The sequence below is a fragment of the Nymphaea colorata genome, chromosome 1, assembly GCF_008831285.2.
Source record: "Nymphaea colorata isolate Beijing-Zhang1983 chromosome 1, ASM883128v2, whole genome shotgun sequence".
NCBI lineage: Eukaryota > Viridiplantae > Streptophyta > Magnoliopsida > Nymphaeales > Nymphaeaceae > Nymphaea > Nymphaea colorata.
Window position 1 is genome coordinate 17,546,441 of NC_045138.2, and position 21,651 is coordinate 17,568,091.

Below are 21,651 nucleotides of genomic sequence, written 5' to 3' on the forward strand. Positions count from 1 at the left end.
TGACTGCCTATTTTTACTATATATATTTTTGCTATTGAAATAAAAGGTTAAGGGGCCTTTCTCCCGCAGGGTTGTTGCGGAAGTGTCCTTATAAAAAGAGAAAGTAGAGAGAGAGCCTTTTCTTCTCCTTATTCCTATCCCCTTGCTTGTCTTAATAAACAAATTCCCTTTCTTTATATATATATATATATACCCTTCATGTTTCATCTCCTTTCAGATGAATTCGTTCAGATGAATTCGTGGAGATGATTGATTGACTGAGTAGGGTTTCAATATTTTTTGGAGATTTTTGGTCACTTTAGCCATTTTTGGTTGCTTTCTTCCTTATTAGGGTTTTCCTTTTCGGAGATTTTGATTGATTTATCGGGTTTTGTTTTTGTTTTTTTGTGCATTGGCGTCTAAAACTTTAAAAATTACATTTTCTGAATTCAGGAACCTCGCCATATTTCAGCTTGTATATCAGTGTCTTATTTTTGCAGCAAGATGATTGATGCCATAGGAATTTGAGATCCGACCACCTATTATGCCGGCCCCGATTTTTGCCCAACCCTTTTGGCTTGTACTATTTCTATAGGTAATTTTTTTTTGTTATAAACTAATTAAAAGGAAAAATAAAGCTTTTTTTACAAAATGAACATACAAAGAATTTTAATTTACTCTAGCAGGCCTCATATAATAACTGGATTTAAATGCAAGTTCAAAAAATGTCTCTAGGAGGCGCAGAATCCCCATTAAAAAATATTTGTTATGTTGTGTTACTTTTAAATTTTTTGCCCTTTTTCTGACTGATATTTTAATTTTTTAATATTTACCTAATTGGTACAACTCAAACCTATTGAAAAGAACAGTTCATTAGTGAAAGTAATGTTCGGGAATTGAGTATGCAGTTTGATCTCAATTTAGTATAACACATAGTGGGGTGCTTATCATCAACTATTCTTTTTCAATTGGTTTTTTTTTACACCAATTTAGAACTCAGGCAAGTTTCCATCGAGAAAGTGTTGATATGGTCAGCATTTCTTCTTTGTTCTTGTTCTTCTTTTGGAGATTTCCGTTTTAGATCTTTGCAGAGGCTTTTCTAACCATTGAAGCTATTGAAGACAAGTTGTTTTTTTCTTTGTTGTGCCGAAAAATGTTTCAAATAATTATAGCTTATGCAAGCACCATATGTTAATGTCTTTTATTTCTATACAAAAAAAAGTATCAAACATAAGCTATAGTTGTTTGATATTTTTTTTATAGAAATAAAAGATATTAACGTATGTATGGTATTTGCATAAGCCATAATTATTTGAAACATTTTTCTTTGATGCATTCGTTCTTTATTATTTTGCTATGCATTGCAAGATGGTCGCTACTTAAACCATTTTTATCAGAAGTCGTGCTCATCTTTTGCATGTATTTGAGTAATTTTGCGTATCTTTCTTCTCAGTAGTGCAACTAGCGTGTCAACCATGTCACTGGCACTGGCTTCTTTGGGTTCTACGAGTTGCTTTAGTTGTGCGACACAAGAAAAAGAAAAAAACAACTTGTCTTTGATAGCCTCAATGCAGTGGAGGAGCAAGAAATTTTTAGCTATGGGCACTGATATAAAAATTCTTATTTTTCAAGGGACACAACATATGTAACTAAGTAAATATTTGTAAGGAATTTATGTAAAAACATATAAGAATAAATAAAAATTTTGTTGCTGGCGTGGGCAACTGCCCACGCCAGCCTATATGTAGTTAGGTTACTGTTTCAATGGTTGAAAAAGCCTCTGCAAAGATCTAAAATGAGAATCTCCCAAAGAAAAAAAAAAACAAAGAAGAAATGTTGATCATATCAACACTTTCTTGATCTAAACGTGCCTGAGTTCTAAAATGGTGTCAAAAAAAAAATCTGAATGCAGTTTTGCCTTTTCTTTTTTATATGGAACAATATTCAGACACGCAGTCATATTGGCCGTTTTGTCCGTTCAAACCTTTTGTTTCTTTAAGGTCCCGTTTGGTCTGGAAATTTAGAATTGAAAAAATATTTCTAAAAATATATTTTTTATAATAAAAGAATATGAATTTTTTTTTCGATTCTCATTTTGATGTATGTGTGATGACTGAGATTCTTCTTTTGATGAAAAAGAAATATATTTTTTGATGAAAAAGAAATATATTCCTAGAAACCTTATAAAAGACCTAAATGTAAAAAGAGTTTGAGTAAACTTACAAATAAAAAACAAGAAAGGAATTACTTATTAGACAAGTCAATGGGTTCCAACTTCCAAGTGCATGAGAGCCAGGTAATCAGAAAATTCTCAGGCATATTGGTAGGCATAAAAAATTTCTACTATGTTGCATAAGCATAAATTGAATGAAGCAAACATCCATCATTTTCTAAACTATGTGCATATTCACTAGCTCCACACGAATATCCTTAAGAACAAACGTTCAGTATTAGTTAAAACATGAAAAGTGATTTCATCAAGAATCCTAAAAAAGTAAAAATAACATAAAAGGTCATGTATCTTCACCAAAAGATTATTTGATTCTCAATTGATCTAAAATTGGCCTACATGTGATCATTGTGAGATCCACACAAATATCTTCAGAATTGCACCAACTTTGCAATTTAGAGGAGGACAGTGAGTAAAGATGGCATACAATAGAGGCACCAATGGTAAACATATATACAATTATCCTCCAAATCTTAATGCCTTAAGTTATTTTAATCAAATATACCCATATAAATCACTATGTCTGCTTTGATAAGAATCAACTCCGAGCTCCTCTGAATAGGACAATACTATGAGAGTGAGAAGGCGAGAGAGGCAACGAGCAGCAGGCGGTTGAGCAAGGGCGAGAGATACGATCAAGGGAGGCGGCAGCCGCAGGAGGGAGGCAAGATGTGAGCGTGCCCTAACGGGCAAAAAAAAAAACCGGAAATATGTTTCCACCTCTCGCGGTGGAAACATTTTTCCGAAAGAAAAAATTCCGATTCCAACCTCAACGGTAAAAAGTATTTTTCTACCTTTGATAAACAAGAAAAATTTTAAAATTTTGATTCAGTTACAGTGCTCTTCCAGGCCATCAAACGGGCCCTAAGGGAATTTGATTACGTAAAAATTGCAATTAGAACTTTTTTATTCATCTTGCTGCTAATGTTATGAACAATAGATGTAACTAGCCCTGGTTTCAGCTCATTTCTCTTACAAACGAAGCTTCCAGAAGCACCATCTCAGCAATTTTTCATGCAGCGGAAGTTCCGCAAAAATATGAACGCAATATCAAGAATTTTCTTCGGATACACAAGTATTTGAAACAAGCAAAATAAGTACAACAGACCCTTCATAAGTATGTCCCAAGGGGTTGCGTAGCATAGGGGCGAAGCCATTAATTTTTTGTCACAGAGGCCAAACTATAGTTTTAAAATTTTAACAAGAGCCGAAATAAAAATTTCGAATTTTTTATATGTATTAAACTAATTTTTTTTAGATTTGCACATAAATTTTTAATGTTTTAAAAATATAAAGAGGGGGAGAGGGGGTGGGGCCAAGGCCCATGCAGGCTCTCCTTCCCTTTGCCCCTGCTAGGGTGGTTGTTGTCACGTCTCAATGCGTTATTTCTCTGAATCGTAATAGATTATGAAGTAAGCTCTCTGGAGCCTGCAGATAGTTTATCGTCTCAAGATGTTGCCTACTACGCGGCCTAGTGTGCGTTCCAGTGCTGCTGGAACGAGAAAATGGATCCATGAACCTAACCAGACACGCTTTATTTGGCTAGAAGTAACTGAAGAAATGGGTCAGTTTTTAGGTCGGTTTAGAACAAATCAGACCTCAAATCTGATGCACGCAAACGGGTCGAGCTTTGATCCACGCCTAGTTTTCGGATCAGCATAGCATACCCATATCCAAAATCGGGCGATTATGTCACCCACGTGGACCAAGTCCAAAGACAACCTGCAGATCCTAGATATGGATCAAGTCATGTTGGAAGAGCTGGTCCGTTTCGATTCGTGTTCAATGTTGTGAAAGCTTTTAGATTAAGACCCTTTACCATGCTCGATGAAAGATATCCATTTTCATGGGCAAACACTCAAATGGATCTCTCTTTCGTGTTTGAATCAGGTTAAGATATACATCAGCTTCGTTATTTATTTCCTTTCACATTGATACAGACATAGACCCATTTGTTCACAATATGTGTTTTTAATAAATTAGTTATTTGGTTCAAATTACCAAATAAGAGCACCATTCATCCTCAAACCAGGCTTACTTAGTGAATTTTCTCTCTCTTAAATAACCAAAGTAGTATCTCATTAGGTTGGGTCAGGAGCACGTGAAGAGGCACATATAGTTTGATTCCTACGGATGCTGTGCATTCGTGTTTTAAGAGGTGGAGTATGGTACCTAAGTTGAATGGTGCACCACTATTATTATTAGTGCCGATGCAACTCGAAATATCAAAAAGGGAGAACGGGAGGGCTTTCCGGCTCTTTTTCATTCCGCGAGTCGTAAGCCTCTAACTCCCCTTGAGAATAACCATGGGAATGCTTTTAATGATTTTGACGCTCTTTCTGAAACTCAACAAATTGTTTAACTGCAAAGTCAAAGTTCTTGTGGAAAACACACAAATGCAACTAACTAGCAGATACATCTGCCAAAAAGAGAAGAAGAAAATCCAATGAACCATGGTTGGCTGATGGGAATTAACTACTAGCAAATAAAAAACAGAATCCAGTCTTCAGTGAAGAGAATGGAAGATGGAAGGGCATTAGAAAGGACTTCTCGTCATCCCTTTTAGGCATAGAGATTCATGGATTAAGTCGCAAGCGTAGTCAGTAATAACGTCTTGAAATTTTAAACGGCAAGTGAGAAACTAATAACACAAACATCAAAAGATAAATAGATTTGCAACATATAAAAAATAGAAAATAAAAAAAACTATTTTACATTAAAAAACTAAAAAAAACTAAAAAAATACAAAAAACGCATTGAAACGTGTTTTTTTTTTTCTTAACGTTTTTCCCCAAAACATGTTTTTTTAAAGCTTTAAACAACTAGTTAATTTATCACGTTTTTTTCGAAAAAATTGTGTTTTCTTTTACTATGGTCGCAAGTCCACAAACCCATGGCGTTAGCTTGATATCAGGAGTGACAAAGGTAGATAACCATCCAAACCTCTGTCGGTAATAGTGCACGTAGAGATGTCAATATATCTGATTAGGATCGGATCTCCAATGAACCATTTCAAAAAGGATTAGGAGGCACTTGTATGCCACTTCAAAACTTGGTTTTGGAATTGCCTCCAAAACCACTTTTGAAAAGGGTTTGGATGACAAGAAAATGTTGTTTTGTGAAGAAGTGTTTTCACATCCTAGCATCGACTGGTAGGCGTTGTTGAGTCGTGCGGAAACTCCGATGCGGTAAGCCGCCTCAGAAAATCTGCTCGCACCTTAGCCAAGTCGACCTCGAGCTACCAAGTCCGGGACTCACTGTCTCTAAGACGACACGAAAAGTCCACTTATAATTTTCAATGAACTTATAACAAGAAGAAAGACTTGCTTAAAAAGATATTTCATGTTCTAATTCCATGTCAAAAATTGGAAATCTCATTCGTTTAGAACAACAAAGAACAATTATTCAGGTCCAACAACGAGTTTTCCAACAAGCCTTACAAGGGGATCTAGGAAGAAAAACAATAACCTGCTTTTAAATAGTGAATGCCTGGTTTTTCACCTGGTCACCCAAACATGCAAACTAGGTTGCAAAAACTCTTTTAGTAACCAAGTTCCCACAAAACTTGGTTTTTGTAAAACCAAGTTTTAGAGGGTGGCATTCAAACACCCCCTTAATATCTCATTAAGAAATTGGATCACATTCAAATTTAAGGAATGACATTCTATTGGATTTGGATTCACATATACATGGTCAAATTTCAGATTTGAAACATATTTAGTAAATATCCTATATCTAGTGCTCTTACATTCTGAAGATTGGTCAAATTCGGTTGAAAATTTGGATTCGGACGTGAATGTAAAAATCAAATTCAGATTGTGAAATTATATTTTAGATTCAAATTCAGATATGACTTTTGTTTGTTCATGTTCAAATCCGAACATGTGAATATGTAAGAAAGCTGTTACGGTATTAAAGAGATCTAACGATCAGAATCATAGTCACCACTACCATGCAATCTTTCATTGGTTTGATCTTAGTGGGTATCTGTCTTAGCCCGTGTTTGCACATTGGTGAAACTCATATAAGCTTCATTGGGTAGATTTTTCGAGATAAACTGTGTCCTTGAAAAGGCCGGGCAATCTTTTTTAGTGAATTATGATAGAAGAGACATGTTATCCCCCATGTATCTGTGTAGACCAAATGTTTTATGGGACATAAAGTCTGTGGTTTGGGGCCGATTGACAATAGTTAGACATTATTACTGTCTTATGAATCGACTTTAAAAAAATAAATAAATTCAAGAAACACTTGTAGCGATGTTTTTTAAATTTGCTTTGTTTTTAAGACAGATTTATAATACAAATAATAAATTTTTTACGGTCGCCAAACAGCCCCAAAAGCGCCTTAATTCATTTCGTGCCCTTAGCTAAATTTTGTAATTGAACATACAAAATTCATGGGGCAGGATGGGTTTGCCGGGTCAGATATGGATCTCGGATCCTTTTAAAAGACCCGAAATTTTATATTATCGACTTCCCTCGTCTTTAACAAAGATTTTCCTGGGCAACAAGGTAAATTACTCTTGTCAGGAACGCCATAAATTAGAGACCCTAACTTCTCGTATCTCCTCCCTCCAGACCCTAGCGTGAGAGCGGGCGTGCGAGCTAGCGAGAGAGAGAGAGAGAGAGCGAGGGAGTGGAGATGGTGAAGTTTTTGAAGCAGAACAAGGCCGTGATCATCCTCCAGGGCCGATTCGCGGGCCGGAAGGCGGTGATCGTCCGGCCATTCGACGACGGGACGCGCGACCGCCCCTATGGCCACTGCCTCGTCGCCGGCCTCCTCAAGTACCCAAAGAAGGTTATCCGCAAGGACTCGGCGAAGAAGACGGCCAAGAAGTCGCGTGTGAAGGTCTTCATCAAGCTTGTGAACTACAACCACATCATGCCTACCCGGTACACCCTGGACGTCGATCTGAAGGACGTCATCACGCTCGACGCACTCCAGTCCCATGATAAGAAGGTCACCGCCGCGAAGGAGGCCAAGGCCCGCTTCGAGGACAGGTTCAAATCCGGGAAGAACAGGTGGTTCTTCACCAAGCTCCGATTCTGAAATCGGCGGTTCATTCCTTTCAGTCCTTTTCATCTCATTTGTTCTTTTTTGGTCGCGGTCTCTGACCCAATATGAGTTAAGACGAACGTTTCCGAACTCTTCATTGTTTGTCTTTTAGGGTTTGGTGATTACTGTTTAAGATCTGATAGTGTTCTTCTCCTATATCATGATGTCTAGAGATTTTGATTTTTGTTGTCCGGCTACTTCTATTAAATTGAAGCTTAGATTTTGCTCAGTTAAGATGTGTTCTTATGATGTTATGTTTAGAATGATCAATAGGCGTTAGATTTTAAAGAAAGAGTCTGGCCGAGTGTCCTAATATTTGGATTTTGGTTCACCGAACGTTAATTCCCATTGTTCTTGTTTAGTTCGATGATCGTGTGCGGCTCTTTTTCTGATGTCTTGATGATTCGTTGGGTATTTTGAGTTCCATATTTGTAGAAGTAACTATTTCTAAATGCTGTGAGACTAATCACCGTGCCCCTGAGTTCTTCTTACTTGTGTTTCTGGTTTTTTTTATCAAACAAAAAAAAACTTCAAAAGATTGTTAGTTTCTCCTGCTGAATGTGTACAATGTTCATATGTTTTCTTCTTTTCTGGATGAGTGACCCCACGTGTTATATCGCTATAAAGCAATAACTGTGATTAAAAGTTGACGCGGTAATTGGTATTATCGCTTTTCCCTACGTAATTTGTTTTTTTATGCTATGGACTTATTTTCCAAAAATTGTATGTTCTCCTATAAGGTTTATGCTTGGTTCTCTTTTCTAATAAGAACTTGCCCGCACTTCTAGCAATTGTCCAAAAGCAACTCGGCTTTAGTGGATTAGTGCCTAACTAGAATTAGATCTTCCAGCTAGAATCATGATGTTTCTGATGTTGAAAATTAATTTCAGCGTGTTAGATTAAGAAAGACTCAAACTTGTGGGAAGGTGTTTATCTGTATTCTTTTTGTTTTCACTTTTCTCCCAAAGAGCCTGATTTCACTAGCGTAGATTTGTGGCTCATTGTCAGTTTGTGGTGATAATTTTTTGAAGGAAAAGTCAGTGGATATATAAATTGCAGATGGGGTCATTATCGTTTTGAATATGTTTGTTTTGGAATTGTGATGGAAGTTGGTTTGGCATTACTGGTAAAGGTGGGAATTGCTTCAAAAGCTGAATGTCGGGGGAACCTGTAATTTTAATCGGTGCCTAAGAAATTTTGAAGATTGTTGAGGAATAGTTGTTGCTTGGGAAACTGTGAAGCTTTAGGTCATAATTAGGGCTTTCCGGACACCGTTTATTTGTATTAGCCAGTGATTGTGAAATGGGTTTGATCTTTAGCCTCTGGTGCAATTATGTATATTAAATGGATGATTCATTAAGTGGGCACTTATTGATGCAAAAATGCATTGTACCTATAGTTAGCATGCTAATGAGCTGAACTACTAAACTTCTTAAGGAACCATGTGTTTATTTGGTTTTTCTGTTGGTTCGAAGATACCTAACTGGTTTGGTGAAGAAGTATGTTCTTGAAAAGAAGAGAGATGCAGTTTTCTGAGTTTGATGCTAGTTAGGCTCATTTACTGTTGTTGATTAGCAATGGATATTATGGTAGTTGATGCTTAGTTAGGATCATTTATGTTTTATTTTCTAAGGTTTGTTTTTGGTAGAGTGAGGAGAGGAAACCTGGTTATTCCCTTATTCAATAGGTATGGTTTCTTACATGGTCTTAGCTTCGTCCGTCGGGTATATCTTATTACATATAATGCGTTCATCATTTTGTAATGTAGTCAGAAGTTGCCTAGTTTCTCAAGATACAGACTAGCTTTTAGGGCTGTTTAGGTGCTTAATAACTTGTATGTTTCAGTACAACATCACTTTTCGGGGGACAGATCATTTTGCTACCTGAATAGGTCTCACGGTCTGGCCCCCCTTTTTTTTTTCTACCTCCTGGTTTGTTGAATTAATGACCTAGAAAAATTGAAATACTTGAAGTCTTTAGTTACCACTTATTGTCTTGTATTGATTGTTTAAAAAAAATTAGTATTTTGAATACAAGTTTTTCTAGATTGATTGTTTCTTTCCGAGTGACGCCTAGGCACCGATTACCTTTTGAATTTTGACTACCTAATCTTCGATTTATGGGCGTACGTTGTTAAAGTGTTGCGTTGTCTATCTGATAAAAATTCACATATCGTATATCGAGCTTTTATCTGATGCCACTTTACATGAATTTTTCCTTTTCTTTCTCATGTCTATTCGACAAGAGTGTAGCTAAGCTGCTACAGGAGGTTGAGATGATTTGTTGCTTCTTGCCTTGTTGAGTGGCTTCATCATGCGGGCATCTACCTAGACATCATCCAGCCTATTTTCAAGGCGTAGATTGATGAAGGGATGCTTACTGAGGGATCAGAAGAAAGGTCAATATTCTGATCTCCCAGCAGCCTTTGACATGGTCTTCCTTTGAAGTAATAGCTTTTAATTCAATTTATTTTCACTATTCATTGAAATTGCTTCCTGAATAGCCGAACTTTGGTACATTCATGGCTCGGTTCAGACGGGAGCATAAACAAAAGTGATTTTCTATGGAAAGTCATCCGGGATTGTTTGAGGGGAAAGAACGAGATATTTTTCACAGTTCTTTTCCTAGATATATCCGGACATTTACGTTTTGATATTTTATGTACCGTTCTCTTTGTTTTAATTTTTTGAAAGTTGAAGCCTGGGAATTCCAACCTTTCTTCGTTATTGGTTCCATATTACGCATATAGCATGAAGGGGAAGTTTTCTGTTGCTTTTGATTTACCCTTAATTTTTGTATTTTCCATTTACTGTTACGTGTTTATGTTGCGCGCCCCGGACGTGAGAGATGATGGCAGCGTCTTGGTCAGGTTCAATCACTTGCGAAATTCAGATGATGGCACTTCTCGACACTTAACGCTTCATGAACCGCAGCCTACCTGCTTCGATGTGTTCGGGAGGCTGAATACTTTAATCTTGGGATGGTTTGTTTGGTTCTTGCCTTGTTGAGTAGCTTCATGATGCGGGCATGTCCCCAACACATCATCCAGCTTAGTTACGAGGCATAAATTGAGGAAGGGATTTCCCTCTCATCGGCTTATTGAAAGATCACAAACTGTCGGTTTTTTTGGTCTCGATCAGCCTCTGACATCTCCTGGTTAAGTAATCGACTTATATGGTTATGGAATTTGAAATTGGACGTTTTGTTTTTTAAAAATGGATCAGACTAAAATAACATCTGGGTCGAAACTGCATTAGATTCCAGTTGGTAGTCACGCTCAGATTCAAATTCGACTGTGAAACTGCATGCCAAATATGAAACCCTTAAATAATCGGATTTGCCGTCTTTTGAACAAGACAGTTCTCTTGGTAACCGTGGTCCCTTGACGACTAGAACTTCATCACTTCGTTTTGTCACGGAACCAGTTTATGTTGTAGATGGAAAATATTCATTTTCTAGGTGCACCAAACCAACATGATCTCGAGTCTTGTTTTGTCATAAAACCGCATTGAAAGTTGATCGAAACATCGTGTTTGATTGTTCCATGTCTGTGTTTGATGACACACTACCTCGGAACAGAAAGGGAGCCTTCGGTTTCCTTAAGTTGCCACCAAACACTGTCCACAGAACAGGGGTAACAGGACAGGCAATAGAACAAATGGCGCTGTTCTCTAGTTACCCTTGGAACTCCAGTGAACAGAATTCTTTCAGCTGTTCTTTTATTTGTCATCGTTTAGAAGCAGCTCATCTCCTCCTGTCACAATGATAGTGTTTTTCATAATAAACACGACAATGTTCTTCCTGCTTATTCAGACTCACTAATGCTGTAAAATCTTGTGACATGATCTGTTCTCAAGAATGTGATTGTGTGAGCTTCTCTACGTGACAGAACGTCGGATGCTTTTCACCTCTTGTGACCTACCTGTTGAGGTGTGCAATACTGTAATATATGAAATTTGGATCTTTTAGGTATCAAGCTTGAATTGAATGGTTGTTCATTGGGAAGTTCCATACGTGAGCTGTGAAATTTGAGTTAAAGGTCAGACCTGTTAAACAAATGTGGAATGCAAGCTTATAGTTTCTAAGAATTGGCCTTAAATACTTCTTTGATCTCTTTAAGATGCGACAAGGTGAGGTTCAAAACAGACCATATCTTTCTCTTTTCTCTTCCAATTCATTATTGCTTCATCTGGGTTTGTTTATACTGCTAGCCTATACATATAATTGGTGGCTTAAGGTATGGTTGTTAGGTGACATTGTGTTTGATCATACAACTTATGGGTACTGCAGAGTGAACTTGATGGCACGAAAGAGGGAAGACGTACCGATTCTTGTTGCTTGATGCAACCCAACTGAAAATCTACAAAGGTAATACATGAATAGGCTTTGGAAGGTGCCTGAGAGCCCTTGCAATCTATTTCTGGGTATAGATCTTGACCAGAAACCTGAAGCTGTTCTTATTAGTATAGTTGTCAGCAGTACCAATACTGTTTTTGCCTTTTTGTTGTAACTATAAGATTTTTTTTGTCTAAGTTTTCTTTGTGTAAGAAATATTTTTTGAAATATAAATTATTTTTTTGTACTCTCTCTCTCTCTCTCTCTATATATATATATATATATATATATATATATATATATATATATATATATATATATAGTCATCGAATCTAAATTCGACCACCCAGATCTCCCACTCTTTTCTCTCTCTTTCTAATCCTTATATATATATATATATATAGTCATCGAATCGAAATTGGACCACCCAGATCTCCCACTCTTTTCTCTCTCTTTCGAATCCGTTGGTGGCCCTGCCTGCATAAGGTTGGAAGGGTAAAAAGGAATGCTAGACAACACATTACAAAGGCAATCAATCAACATGCAGCCAAACTGTTTAAGAAGATTGCTCGGTTAAAGATGAGGACGACGATAGAGGCTCTCAACAATCTAACAAGGAAAGACAATCTAAGAGCATTAGAACATATCTCAACAACTTATAAAAGCAATCACTATGACAATGTAATCTCTCCTAAAATTAAGGTGTAATTTTATAAATAGTACAAGAACATCTCCACCAGTACCACAGTGGAAGAGCTCTCGCGTGAACTTGGGTGATCATTTCACCGAGTAAATCTGTCTTCTTCCACGGGCTTGCCCTTTGCCTTTACCCATTGATGGGTAGAGGAAAGGAGGAGCCATTGCTGCTCCTCTTTGAAAGATGAGAGAGAAAGAAAATGAGAGAGAGAAAGGAGAGATTTGGACCATTTGTTATAGATTGGATAGCGGAGACTTGATGTTCTCAGATGTTATATATATAAAACACATTCCAGTGCACAAACAATACAACACAAACGCTGAATGGATCGCTGAGAATGGACAAAGTATGAGACAAATATTAGACGAAGTTGAAACAAATGAATAAAACATGAAACAAACGTTAGATAGACAAAATAGATGGAATGTGAGCAAACATCGGACACAACAGATAAGATAGATAGAACATGAACAAGCATAAGATAAAATGAACAAAACAAGCAAATGTATCATGTGAAACGATAGATAGAACATGAACAAGCATAAGATAAAATGAACAAAACAAGCAAAATGTATCATGTGAAACAAGCGTCAGACAAAAAAGACATGGTATGTTGTTCATCTAAGAACACTCTTATCCGCGACAGATGGTAGTGTGGTAGATAGGAAGTCCTTACGACAACAATCAAATACTCTTATCCACGACAGATGGTAGTGTGGTAGATAGGAAGTCCTTACGAAAACAATCAAATGGCCTTTTATGGAACACTAAATTCTGGTATTGCATGAAAATTTCGCAAACTAAGGATTCATGAATATTGTGTTAGTGTTTCTATTAAACACCCTCTGAGAGTCGAACGATCGTTGAATCCTAATTCAAACAAATTGACAATTTTAATTTGAGAGCTTGTGCATGTAGACAGTGATTGAGGAATGGAGACAGATCCATGGTATTGACCCAATTTTAGAGAAAGTTGTAGACGTTGCCGATAAGTACCAAATAGGGACATATAACCACATCACCCATTTGCGGCCGTTTCATTTTATATAATTTCATCATCGTTCCCCTTCACCTTCCCCTGCGAGCAGTAGCAGCAGGACGGCTTGCATCGGCAGCCAATTACAGCGCCGTCAACATTTCCAAGAAGTTGCTTCTGCTCATTCTGGTCTCAGCAGGCAGTAGTTCTCTTCTACTCTCTCTCTCTCTCTCTCTCTCTCTCTCACACACACACACACACACACACACACACCTCTCCTGCCCCCGCCCTTCATCTGCTCGACCTAGACCGTCGCCGTAGTGTCGAATTACCAGACCGGCTTCAACTTTTTATTGACGGGTTGGGCTCTATTGAGCTGGAAGGGTGCTATTTTTCTCTGCTTGTTTCTTTTCGTGGGTGTTGGTATTTTTCAGTTGCATGCTATCATTCGTGTGTGATCATGGTTCCTGTTGGTTTTCTGCTGTGCGTGTTCTTCTTCCTTGGGCGCTTCTTAGAAAGAAAAAAAATGTGATACTGTGTTTTACTGTTTGGCTTGACTGACCCGATTGGCGCGTTCTTTTCTGAGTTTCATAAGAAAAAATGTGGTTTTGAGTGAAATATTTGCATCTTGTCCATTCAACATCGTTGCTTTTGAGTCCATTGTCCAACTTGTGCTAGATTTATCCGCGGGTGCGTAGAATGTGAGAATGGGGAAGCCAAGGATTTGATGAGACATGGCTGAATCTGTTCCATATTTGGGTATGCACTGAATGTTAGTGGACTGATATTGAATTGAGGACTGTCAATCTAAAAAATAAACTTGTCGCCTTATCCACCTTGGCGTTTCTATTTAAGCAATCCCATGCTTTCAGTTGGTAGAAATCCTTTACTTGTTAAATTTCATTTCGTAAGGCCGGACGAGCCAGCGACAGGGTTTCATCAAGGAAACCCTGTTTGAAGTGCTGCCTCTGATCTGGGCTGTGCATCCATCCCCCGACGACCACCAGCGACATCTCCGGCGACAGCGATAGAGACGGCGACAGCCTCTCGTCCAGCCGGTGCTCCCTCTGACTGCTACTGTTTTCTGGCGAATCAGCCTCTTGTCCGGCTACACTCTGGCGTCAGCTCCTCCGGCGACAGCTTCAGTCCAGCGAGAGCCTTCGGCAAGGTTTATTTGTCCAGCAAAAAAAAAAAAAAAAACGAAATCAAGTTTAGTTTTTTTTTTTTTTAATTTATTTTTCTTGTTTATCCCCTAAAATTCAGGGCCTTACTGTAAATCGTGGTCGCCTAATCTAATTTCTTAATAAAACTTTGTCATAATCTTCAATCGGTGTTATTCTTACGATCTTATCGGTTATCTATGTTGAATCGGTGATGTACCCTTCATTCCACAATTTTGTTTCTGCCCTATTATCCATGCTTTTGTTTATCTTTTCACCGAGCCTATTGTTCCTCTTTTCACTAATTTTTCTGCGGTGCATGTAGTGCTGACTTCATTGACAGAATGCACTAGTGTTCCTATAACTTCTATGGATTTACATGCTACGGAATGATTGAATGAGGCTGAAAGTTTAATAAATATGCAATTTCTGGCGCTCCTCCTTAGTTATATAGTCATTAGCTTTTTTGTTTGTGCTTGGAGTTTTAAATCTAACAAACGTTATGAGTCTAATGACTTATGATTAAACCTTAATTTCTACCAACTATTTTTGTTTGTTGTTATTTAGTTTTGGTTGAAATTATATATATGTATACATATACGCACCCGTACTGAATTATTTTTGAGATTTGCCACATCCCACACCGGCACCCGCAACCACACCCCGCACTCAGGTGATGTAGATTTTAGCTTTACAGTTTTTTGCAGTTCTTATGGTTTTGGAGCAAACGGCTTAAATCAGAAAATCTGGCAATGATAAGTTTTTTGATCCATGAACTTTTTTCTCATTCGTCAGTCATCACACCTGATGAGGTCTTTTGGGAAATTGGTTTCATGCCCATCATTCACATGTTAAAAAAACACAGGGTTGGGATTTTCTTTCTTGGAAGAAGATTCTAGAATTTTATTTAGTGGATTTTTATCTCAGTATTTTATTTTGCAGCCATCAAATGGGGCCTGATGGGCAAACCCTTTTATGCAGGCTATTTGACGACGGATGTGTAAAAAGAGTGAGAGAGTGTCTGGTATATGGGTATGGCACTTGTAGTGAGGACTACCATTAGTTTTCTGCCTTCCAAGCACAGGATCTGTCCATCTCTGGCTACAACCACCACCAAGAGGTTTATAGCAGTTTCCATCTCTTCCCCAACAATGGCCTCCTTGAAGGCCTCTCCTGTTCCTGCCCTGAGCCTTTCAGAGACCTTCTCTAGGTTGAAGAAACAGGGAAAGGTGGGTCTTTTTTCCCTTTTCTCATTTGGGTTTTTTCTCCTTATTTGGTTTCTGCAAGTTAACTTCTTGTTGCTTGATTCAATTGCGCTTACTCATTTCGAGGTTGTTGACTTCTCTATTTTCTTAGGCCCCTATGACATGATTAACAATCCTGCCCTTTAGTTGCTGGAGTTTTAGTTCTCCCACGTAATTAGTTGTACATTTTGGTCGTGTTATTATTTTAAGTTCCAATTTTTTTCTCTCTGGGTTTCTGGTATCTCCTTTGAGTTCCATGCATTCGTTGCCTTGTTCTTTAGTTTCTGCGCATTTGTGTACACCATGCTTTGTCTCTTGTCCTTTTCCAGCCAATTTAGATCCATCAATTGTTAATTTGTTTTGTTTCATAGTTCTAGTTGCTTCCTATGAGGATTCCCCACTAATTTCCCTTTTTCGACTCTTTAGTTGGCATGTGGATTTGAGCATTTGCTTGACATGTTCCAGTTTCTACTTGTCTGTGAGATGACTATGTGGATTTGGACGTTTGATTTAGTGATATTTTGGACCCTGCATATGCTTTCTAGTTCAATGTGCAAAACAAACTTGTGGTTCGATTGCTCCTTTAGTTGTTGAATAAAATTCATGCAAGACATTGTAGTGATTGCTCGGATAAGGCTTAGTCTGTGTGCTAGGAGGAAGCAATATACATAAATTTGAGTTGTAGCAGTACCAAGTCCAACTATTGCCAAGGAGAACTGAGTATAGGGTGTATAACGTCATGGTTATTTACTCAATGAATGCATTGATTCAAGGTTGTAAGCAGTAAAAGTTTCCATTTTGTACATATTAATTATGTTTACAAGCCAAGCCGATGCATGCTGAGCCAAACTCGATTCCTTGGATTTGGCTTTTATTTGGCAAACCTATTTGATGAGTTTGATTGAGCTGTTAGAGTCCTGACACATGGGATGAGCTGGGTAACATGCTGCCCTCCCAATTCAGGACGCTATTTGTATGTCTTGCATTTTATCCTGTCACTATTTGAGTTGGCTTCCTAATATATTCTGATATGCATTTTTTTTTTCTTGATGTGGCTTTCCATATGATGGAGAAGTTTTGCTTTGCGTGGAGAATAACAGCAAATACACCACTTGGCCCACTTCTTTGAATCCTTGTTTCTCTTCCTTTTATCCTTTTTTGCTTCTATAATCCATTGAATAGGATCTTTTAGAAAAAAAATTCTTGTTAGTTGATGGATATTAACTTTTTAAAATGATGTTGGGTATCTTGTGGGATTATGTTGGGAGCATCTACGTGCCATTCACTCTGTTACTGGATACTTAAGCTTGGTAGCTGTTTACAACCTTCCTAAAATTTATCCTCACCATGCACAGGTAGCCTTTATACCTTATATTACTGCAGGAGATCCTGATCTTTCAACAACTGCAGAAGCATTGAAAGTTCTTGATTCTTGTGGCTCTGACATCATTGAATTGGGAGTACCATTTTCTGACCCTTTGGCTGATGGACCAGTTATTCAGGTTTGGGAATTGTTCAATTTCTTTGTTATTTGTTCTCATTTTATGCTTCTTCAGAGGGTCATAAGTTGGTGTTGCATGTGTTATCAGGCAGCTGCTACACGTGCTCTGGCAAAAGGTGCAAATTTTGATGCAATTGTTGCTATGCTAAGAGAGGTACTGTATTTAAAGTGCCATTAACACTTTGTGATGCATTTGCATTTGGATGGTAAAGCAATGCACATATATGATCTGCTCTGATGTCTATACAGTCTGCCCTATTTATTAAAGCAAGGATTGTGCCATTTTTTCCCCTAAATTGAGACAATAGCATTCACTTCTCTTGAACTCTCAGAACGTTCAAACTTCTGTAATTTGTATACTTCAAAACTTGTTGCTGTTTTATTATCTGATAGTGTCTCTTTCATCTTGTATCTGATATATTTGATCAACATGGCTGCTTCTGACTCTTCAATACTCTGTCCTATATACCAAGATAAACTTCATGAGAATGATATAGAACTAGTGCTAATCTATCTTGTTGAAATTTGCTGAGCAGGTCATCCCTCAAATATCTTGTCCAGTTGCTTTGTTTACTTATTACAATCCTATCCTGAGACGTGGAGTTGAGAAATTCATGGATATCCTACACGATGCAAGTGTCAAGGGTAATATATTCTCAGCTTAAGAATATTTAGTTCCTTGCTTTTTCTCCAAAAGGATGGTATACTGCAGTCTTCTTCCGAAACTATTCTCTGTTGAGTGAGTTGCACTTTGGACTCAAGTGCTAAGACATCTCCTCTCTTCAAATGAAATTTATGGGAGAAAATCATAGCTGTTCCTGTGCATGTGCTTTTTCAACATTCTCCTGCTTGGTTGTCCCTATATGGCATTAAAATCAATATCAAACTGATTTCAATATTTGTCCACAGATGTTTGCTGATTTTTTTATGATGAATCTGGTGTGCGGATGCACAAAAAAGAAAAGCTCATTTATGTGGACCAGTTTCCTGTGTCATTATGGTGACCGAATGTCATAGGATTCTTTCTTTGGAGTACTTGAGAAATTACCATTCCCTGGTTAGTTTAGAGTATGTGCTTAATTTAGCATTTTGACCTGATGGTTTGTGTTTCATCTTTTATCCTGTTGAGTTTAGAACAGAAAATTTTACCTTAGTCACAAAAGATGTTCCTTTCCTTGTAAAAGGATGGCTTTCTTTCCTTTCTCTGGCATAAAAATCAGTGTCCTCATCAGTCATGGCTGGCTTTAAGTCCTTTTTACTGTGGAAGCGATTGTACTACAGTACTCAATTCCTGCTTTTATTCTTCTGTATTCTTTGCATCATTATGCTTCTTTCAATTCTACTTTATTATCCATCTCAAAACATGGATTGCTTGTCCATGTTTCTGATCTATCTGAATTTGGTGAATTTGTAGGCTTGGTTGTTCCGGATGTTCCTCTAGAAGAGACCGAAATTTTGAGAAAAGAAGCCACCAAAAAGGATATTGAATTGGCAAGTATTTATTCTTTGACAGCTTTTTCACTCAGATGGTCGTACCTTGTACTTCCTCCACATAACTATTGTATTGTGGAATGAAGCACTGGTGGAACCATAGGGTTGTTTCACCAATGTCACACATCCCAGAAAGTTGGATCCATGGTAAATGATTTTCAGACTAAATGTCTGATTGATGTGTCTTCCAGATTGATACTCGTGTTGTAAAATCTGGTCTGGAAACAGAAAATTTACCTTTTCATGTAAGCTATTAATAACAAGGATGCATGTCTAGGAGCAAAAAATGCATAAATGCAAGTGGTCAGATGGCATGTTCTGGTAAATCTGAAAGCGACATACAAATATGACAGAAATTATTGTCATTTTGTTTGTGATTGAACTATCCAGGTCGAATTTGGGAAGCAACTAACAGAATGAACAAATAAGTGATTGAAAAGTTGTCTTTGGTAAAATATTGTAGTGTTGAATCATAAGTGAAACAAAGAGGTTGGAAGATTTTTGAGCAAATGTAGGATTAAATTCATGAATGGCGTCAGACTAGTGTTCCGTGAATAACGTCAAATGCGTATGTCCCAGAATATATACTTTCTAGCTTTTGTATTTTGTGAACCTTTTTGTCTTTCATTTTTTAGGATTGTTTTTTAGCATCTCGCCTTAGTCGAGTAATCATGATACTTGAATTTTGCATGTGCTTTGAGTTGTTTTCTTTTCAGAGCAATGTTGGTTCAATATGGTGTCAATAAGCTAGTAGATGTAATGCTGCAGATGCATCTTCTAGTGCAAGATACTAGACTATCTGCTCTTTTTTCTAGTTTTGAGTAATTTTTTCATTTTTCTAATGGCACTTGTTATTTTCTTTAATTTTGTTAGCTTGTCAAAGACAAGTTGTAGAATCACATTGACAAAGGTTGGTGACTGACATATCACAAGCTGTTCTTGCTAATTCTTGCTTAACTTTTTCAAGGTTCTATTGACGACGCCTACTACACCAACGCATCGAATGAAAGCCATAGCTGATGCTTCACAAGGATTCCTCTACCTTGTAAGTTTTTCTCTCTTTTCCAGTTCAAAGTTTTTAGTTATAATTGAGGCTATTTGTTTTCATGGTAATGTAAATTTCTCAATCCACTTGAGATTCTTAGTTTCTCTTATCTGGAAGGCTAAAATGTTCGAACGCTAGTTGGAAATGGCTTGACATGGATGCCAATGGAAATCCCACACCCATTTCAAATGAATGTCCTATTAGATTGGGCATGCCGTCTAATGAATGTTATTATGGATGGTAATCTATCAACTAATTTGCAAGGATCTTGGATGTTATCATGCAGGTGAGTTCAACAGGTGTCACTGGTGCTCGTGCTTCAGTGAGTGAGTCTGTTCAGACTCTTCTTCGTGATATAAAGGAGGTATTTTCTTCTTTTCCCTCATTGAATTTCATGTTCAATTTTGTTGTTACTCCAAGTAGATGGTAACAAAACATCCTCATTATTAATTTTGTTGCTCCTTACTCTAAGATGGATTCACTGCACAGTGCGCATTCTCTTTGTTATTTGACAAAACATTCTATGCACCGAAAGTCCTAATTTCTATAACAACCGACAGCATGTCAATTTCAATTCCAAAGTGATCAAATTGAACCGGTTTTCTACATATCTTTCAGGTGACGGATAAACCTGTGGCTGTTGGTTTTGGTATATCAAAACCAGAGCATGTATCCCAGGTTAGTTCTGTCTCTCTCCCCCCCCAAACACACACACACCATCCAACTGTTAGAACTTGAATATTCTTGCAGTAAATGTCAATCACTACTAAATGTTTTCTTATTGCAGATAGCTGAATGGGGTTCTGATGGCGTTATTGTTGGAAGTGCTATGGTGAAAGTGTTGGCTGAGGCAAAGTCTCCTGATGAAGGACTCAAGAATCTCGAGACTTTCACCAAGTCCTTAAAGGATGCCCTTCCATAATGCAATTTTGTAATGTCCTAGCAATTTGATCAGGTCGATCATGAATGTCATGTCTCCAGCATTTATGCAATTGTGAACTTTGGACAGGTAGAATTAGTATGGACGAGCTGAAAGAGATGGTTCCAATTATCATAACATGCATATTGCTAACATAATAGTTCTGCTTTGACAACGAATCAGCAATATGGACAACATCGATGATGCTATTCCAAGTGAATAGATTGGGATGCTCAATTTACCTGAAAATTTCGTTGACATGGCACAAATCAGGCAATGCAGGTGAGTAGGTAGAAGTTTGCTGGCTGGCCACAAAACCTTCGGTAATGATGACCGCAATGATCAAGTGAGCGTGTAACTGGCAGAAATGTTCAATACAGTAGCAGATCTTCCGATCAGCGGAAGTACGGATGGATTTTTGTAAGCTGACTGGTGTAACGAAGAATGCACACGATTCTACGCAAGGCTTCTGATGGAGCATGAAAAAGAAGCAGGGAGTTAGTGACACGGAAGAAACAAGCTACGGCCAGGCCGTGCATTTATTTCCATGGAGAGAGTCTCGCCGTTTGATTCCATCTAATTGATAAACTGGTTATGTAATTAGTCAATTAGACGGAACCAATTAGATAGATTCCTCTTCAGCTACTGGTAAAAGGAGTTGAGCCTTCTTATTGATCAATTGATCGATCTTTGTAGTAGGAGTAGATGGAATCGAGAGATCAGACAAGAGGTCCCAAGAAAGAACCTCAGTGATCTTCCCTACGACATGGGAGAACATAATACGCCTTAAGTGATTTAGCACGACAAGAATGTGATAGAGGACAAGCCTTTGAGAGTTTCAATAAAATATGCGCAACAAAACTTGCATGGAGTATGATGGAGTAGCAAACAAGCTGAAGACGGGGGTGTCCGAACGAAATAGTTAGTCCTTGTGTTTGATGAAAGCACACAGGAGCTGAACAAGTATTCCAAGCTTTGTCAGGCTTGAGTCGTTCATCTTGCCATTAAAGCAACAG

The 21,651-nt window shown here is 37.8% G+C and overlaps 2 protein-coding genes across 3 annotated transcripts; both read left to right on the plus strand.

Moving 5' to 3' along the window:
* Positions 1-6,768: 6,768 nt before the first annotated feature.
* On the plus strand, positions 6,769-7,501 carry LOC116246467 (60S ribosomal protein L27-3-like). Its single transcript, XM_031618359.2, has one exon. The coding sequence runs from the start codon at positions 6,854-6,856 to the stop codon at positions 7,259-7,261; it is 408 nt and encodes a 135-aa protein (XP_031474219.1). The 5' UTR covers positions 6,769-6,853; the 3' UTR covers positions 7,262-7,501.
* A 5,788-nt stretch (positions 7,502-13,289) lies between these two features.
* LOC116245844 (tryptophan synthase alpha chain-like) lies at positions 13,290-20,767 on the plus strand. Of its 2 annotated transcripts, none has more exons than XM_031617423.2 (10): positions 13,290-13,477; positions 15,417-15,664; positions 17,035-17,181; positions 17,269-17,334; positions 17,717-17,825; positions 18,595-18,671; positions 19,639-19,716; positions 20,003-20,080; positions 20,335-20,394; positions 20,504-20,767. In XM_031617423.2, the coding sequence occupies exons 2-10, from the start codon at positions 15,464-15,466 to the stop codon at positions 20,636-20,638; spliced, it is 951 nt and encodes a 316-aa protein (XP_031473283.1). In that variant the 5' UTR covers positions 13,290-13,477; positions 15,417-15,463; the 3' UTR covers positions 20,639-20,767. The 2 variants fall into 2 exon arrangements, with proteins under 2 accessions (XP_031473283.1, XP_031473282.1); XM_031617422.2 differs by having other exon boundaries at positions 13,297-13,474.
* Positions 20,768-21,651: the final 884 nt, after the last annotated feature.

Coding starts and splice junctions, on each gene's coding strand:
- LOC116246467 (XM_031618359.2), top strand. CDS start 6,854: ATGGTGAAGTTTTTGAAGCAGAACAAGGCCGTGATCATCCTCCAGGGC.
- LOC116245844 (XM_031617423.2), top strand. CDS start 15,464: ATGGGTATGGCACTTGTAGTGAGGACTACCATTAGTTTTCTGCCTTCC. Junction 17,335..17,716: donor TTGTTGCTATGCTAAGAGAG/GTACTGTATTTA, acceptor TTTGCTGAGCAG/GTCATCCCTCAAATATCTTG. Junction 19,717..20,002: donor CACAAGGATTCCTCTACCTT/GTAAGTTTTTCT, acceptor GTTATCATGCAG/GTGAGTTCAACAGGTGTCAC.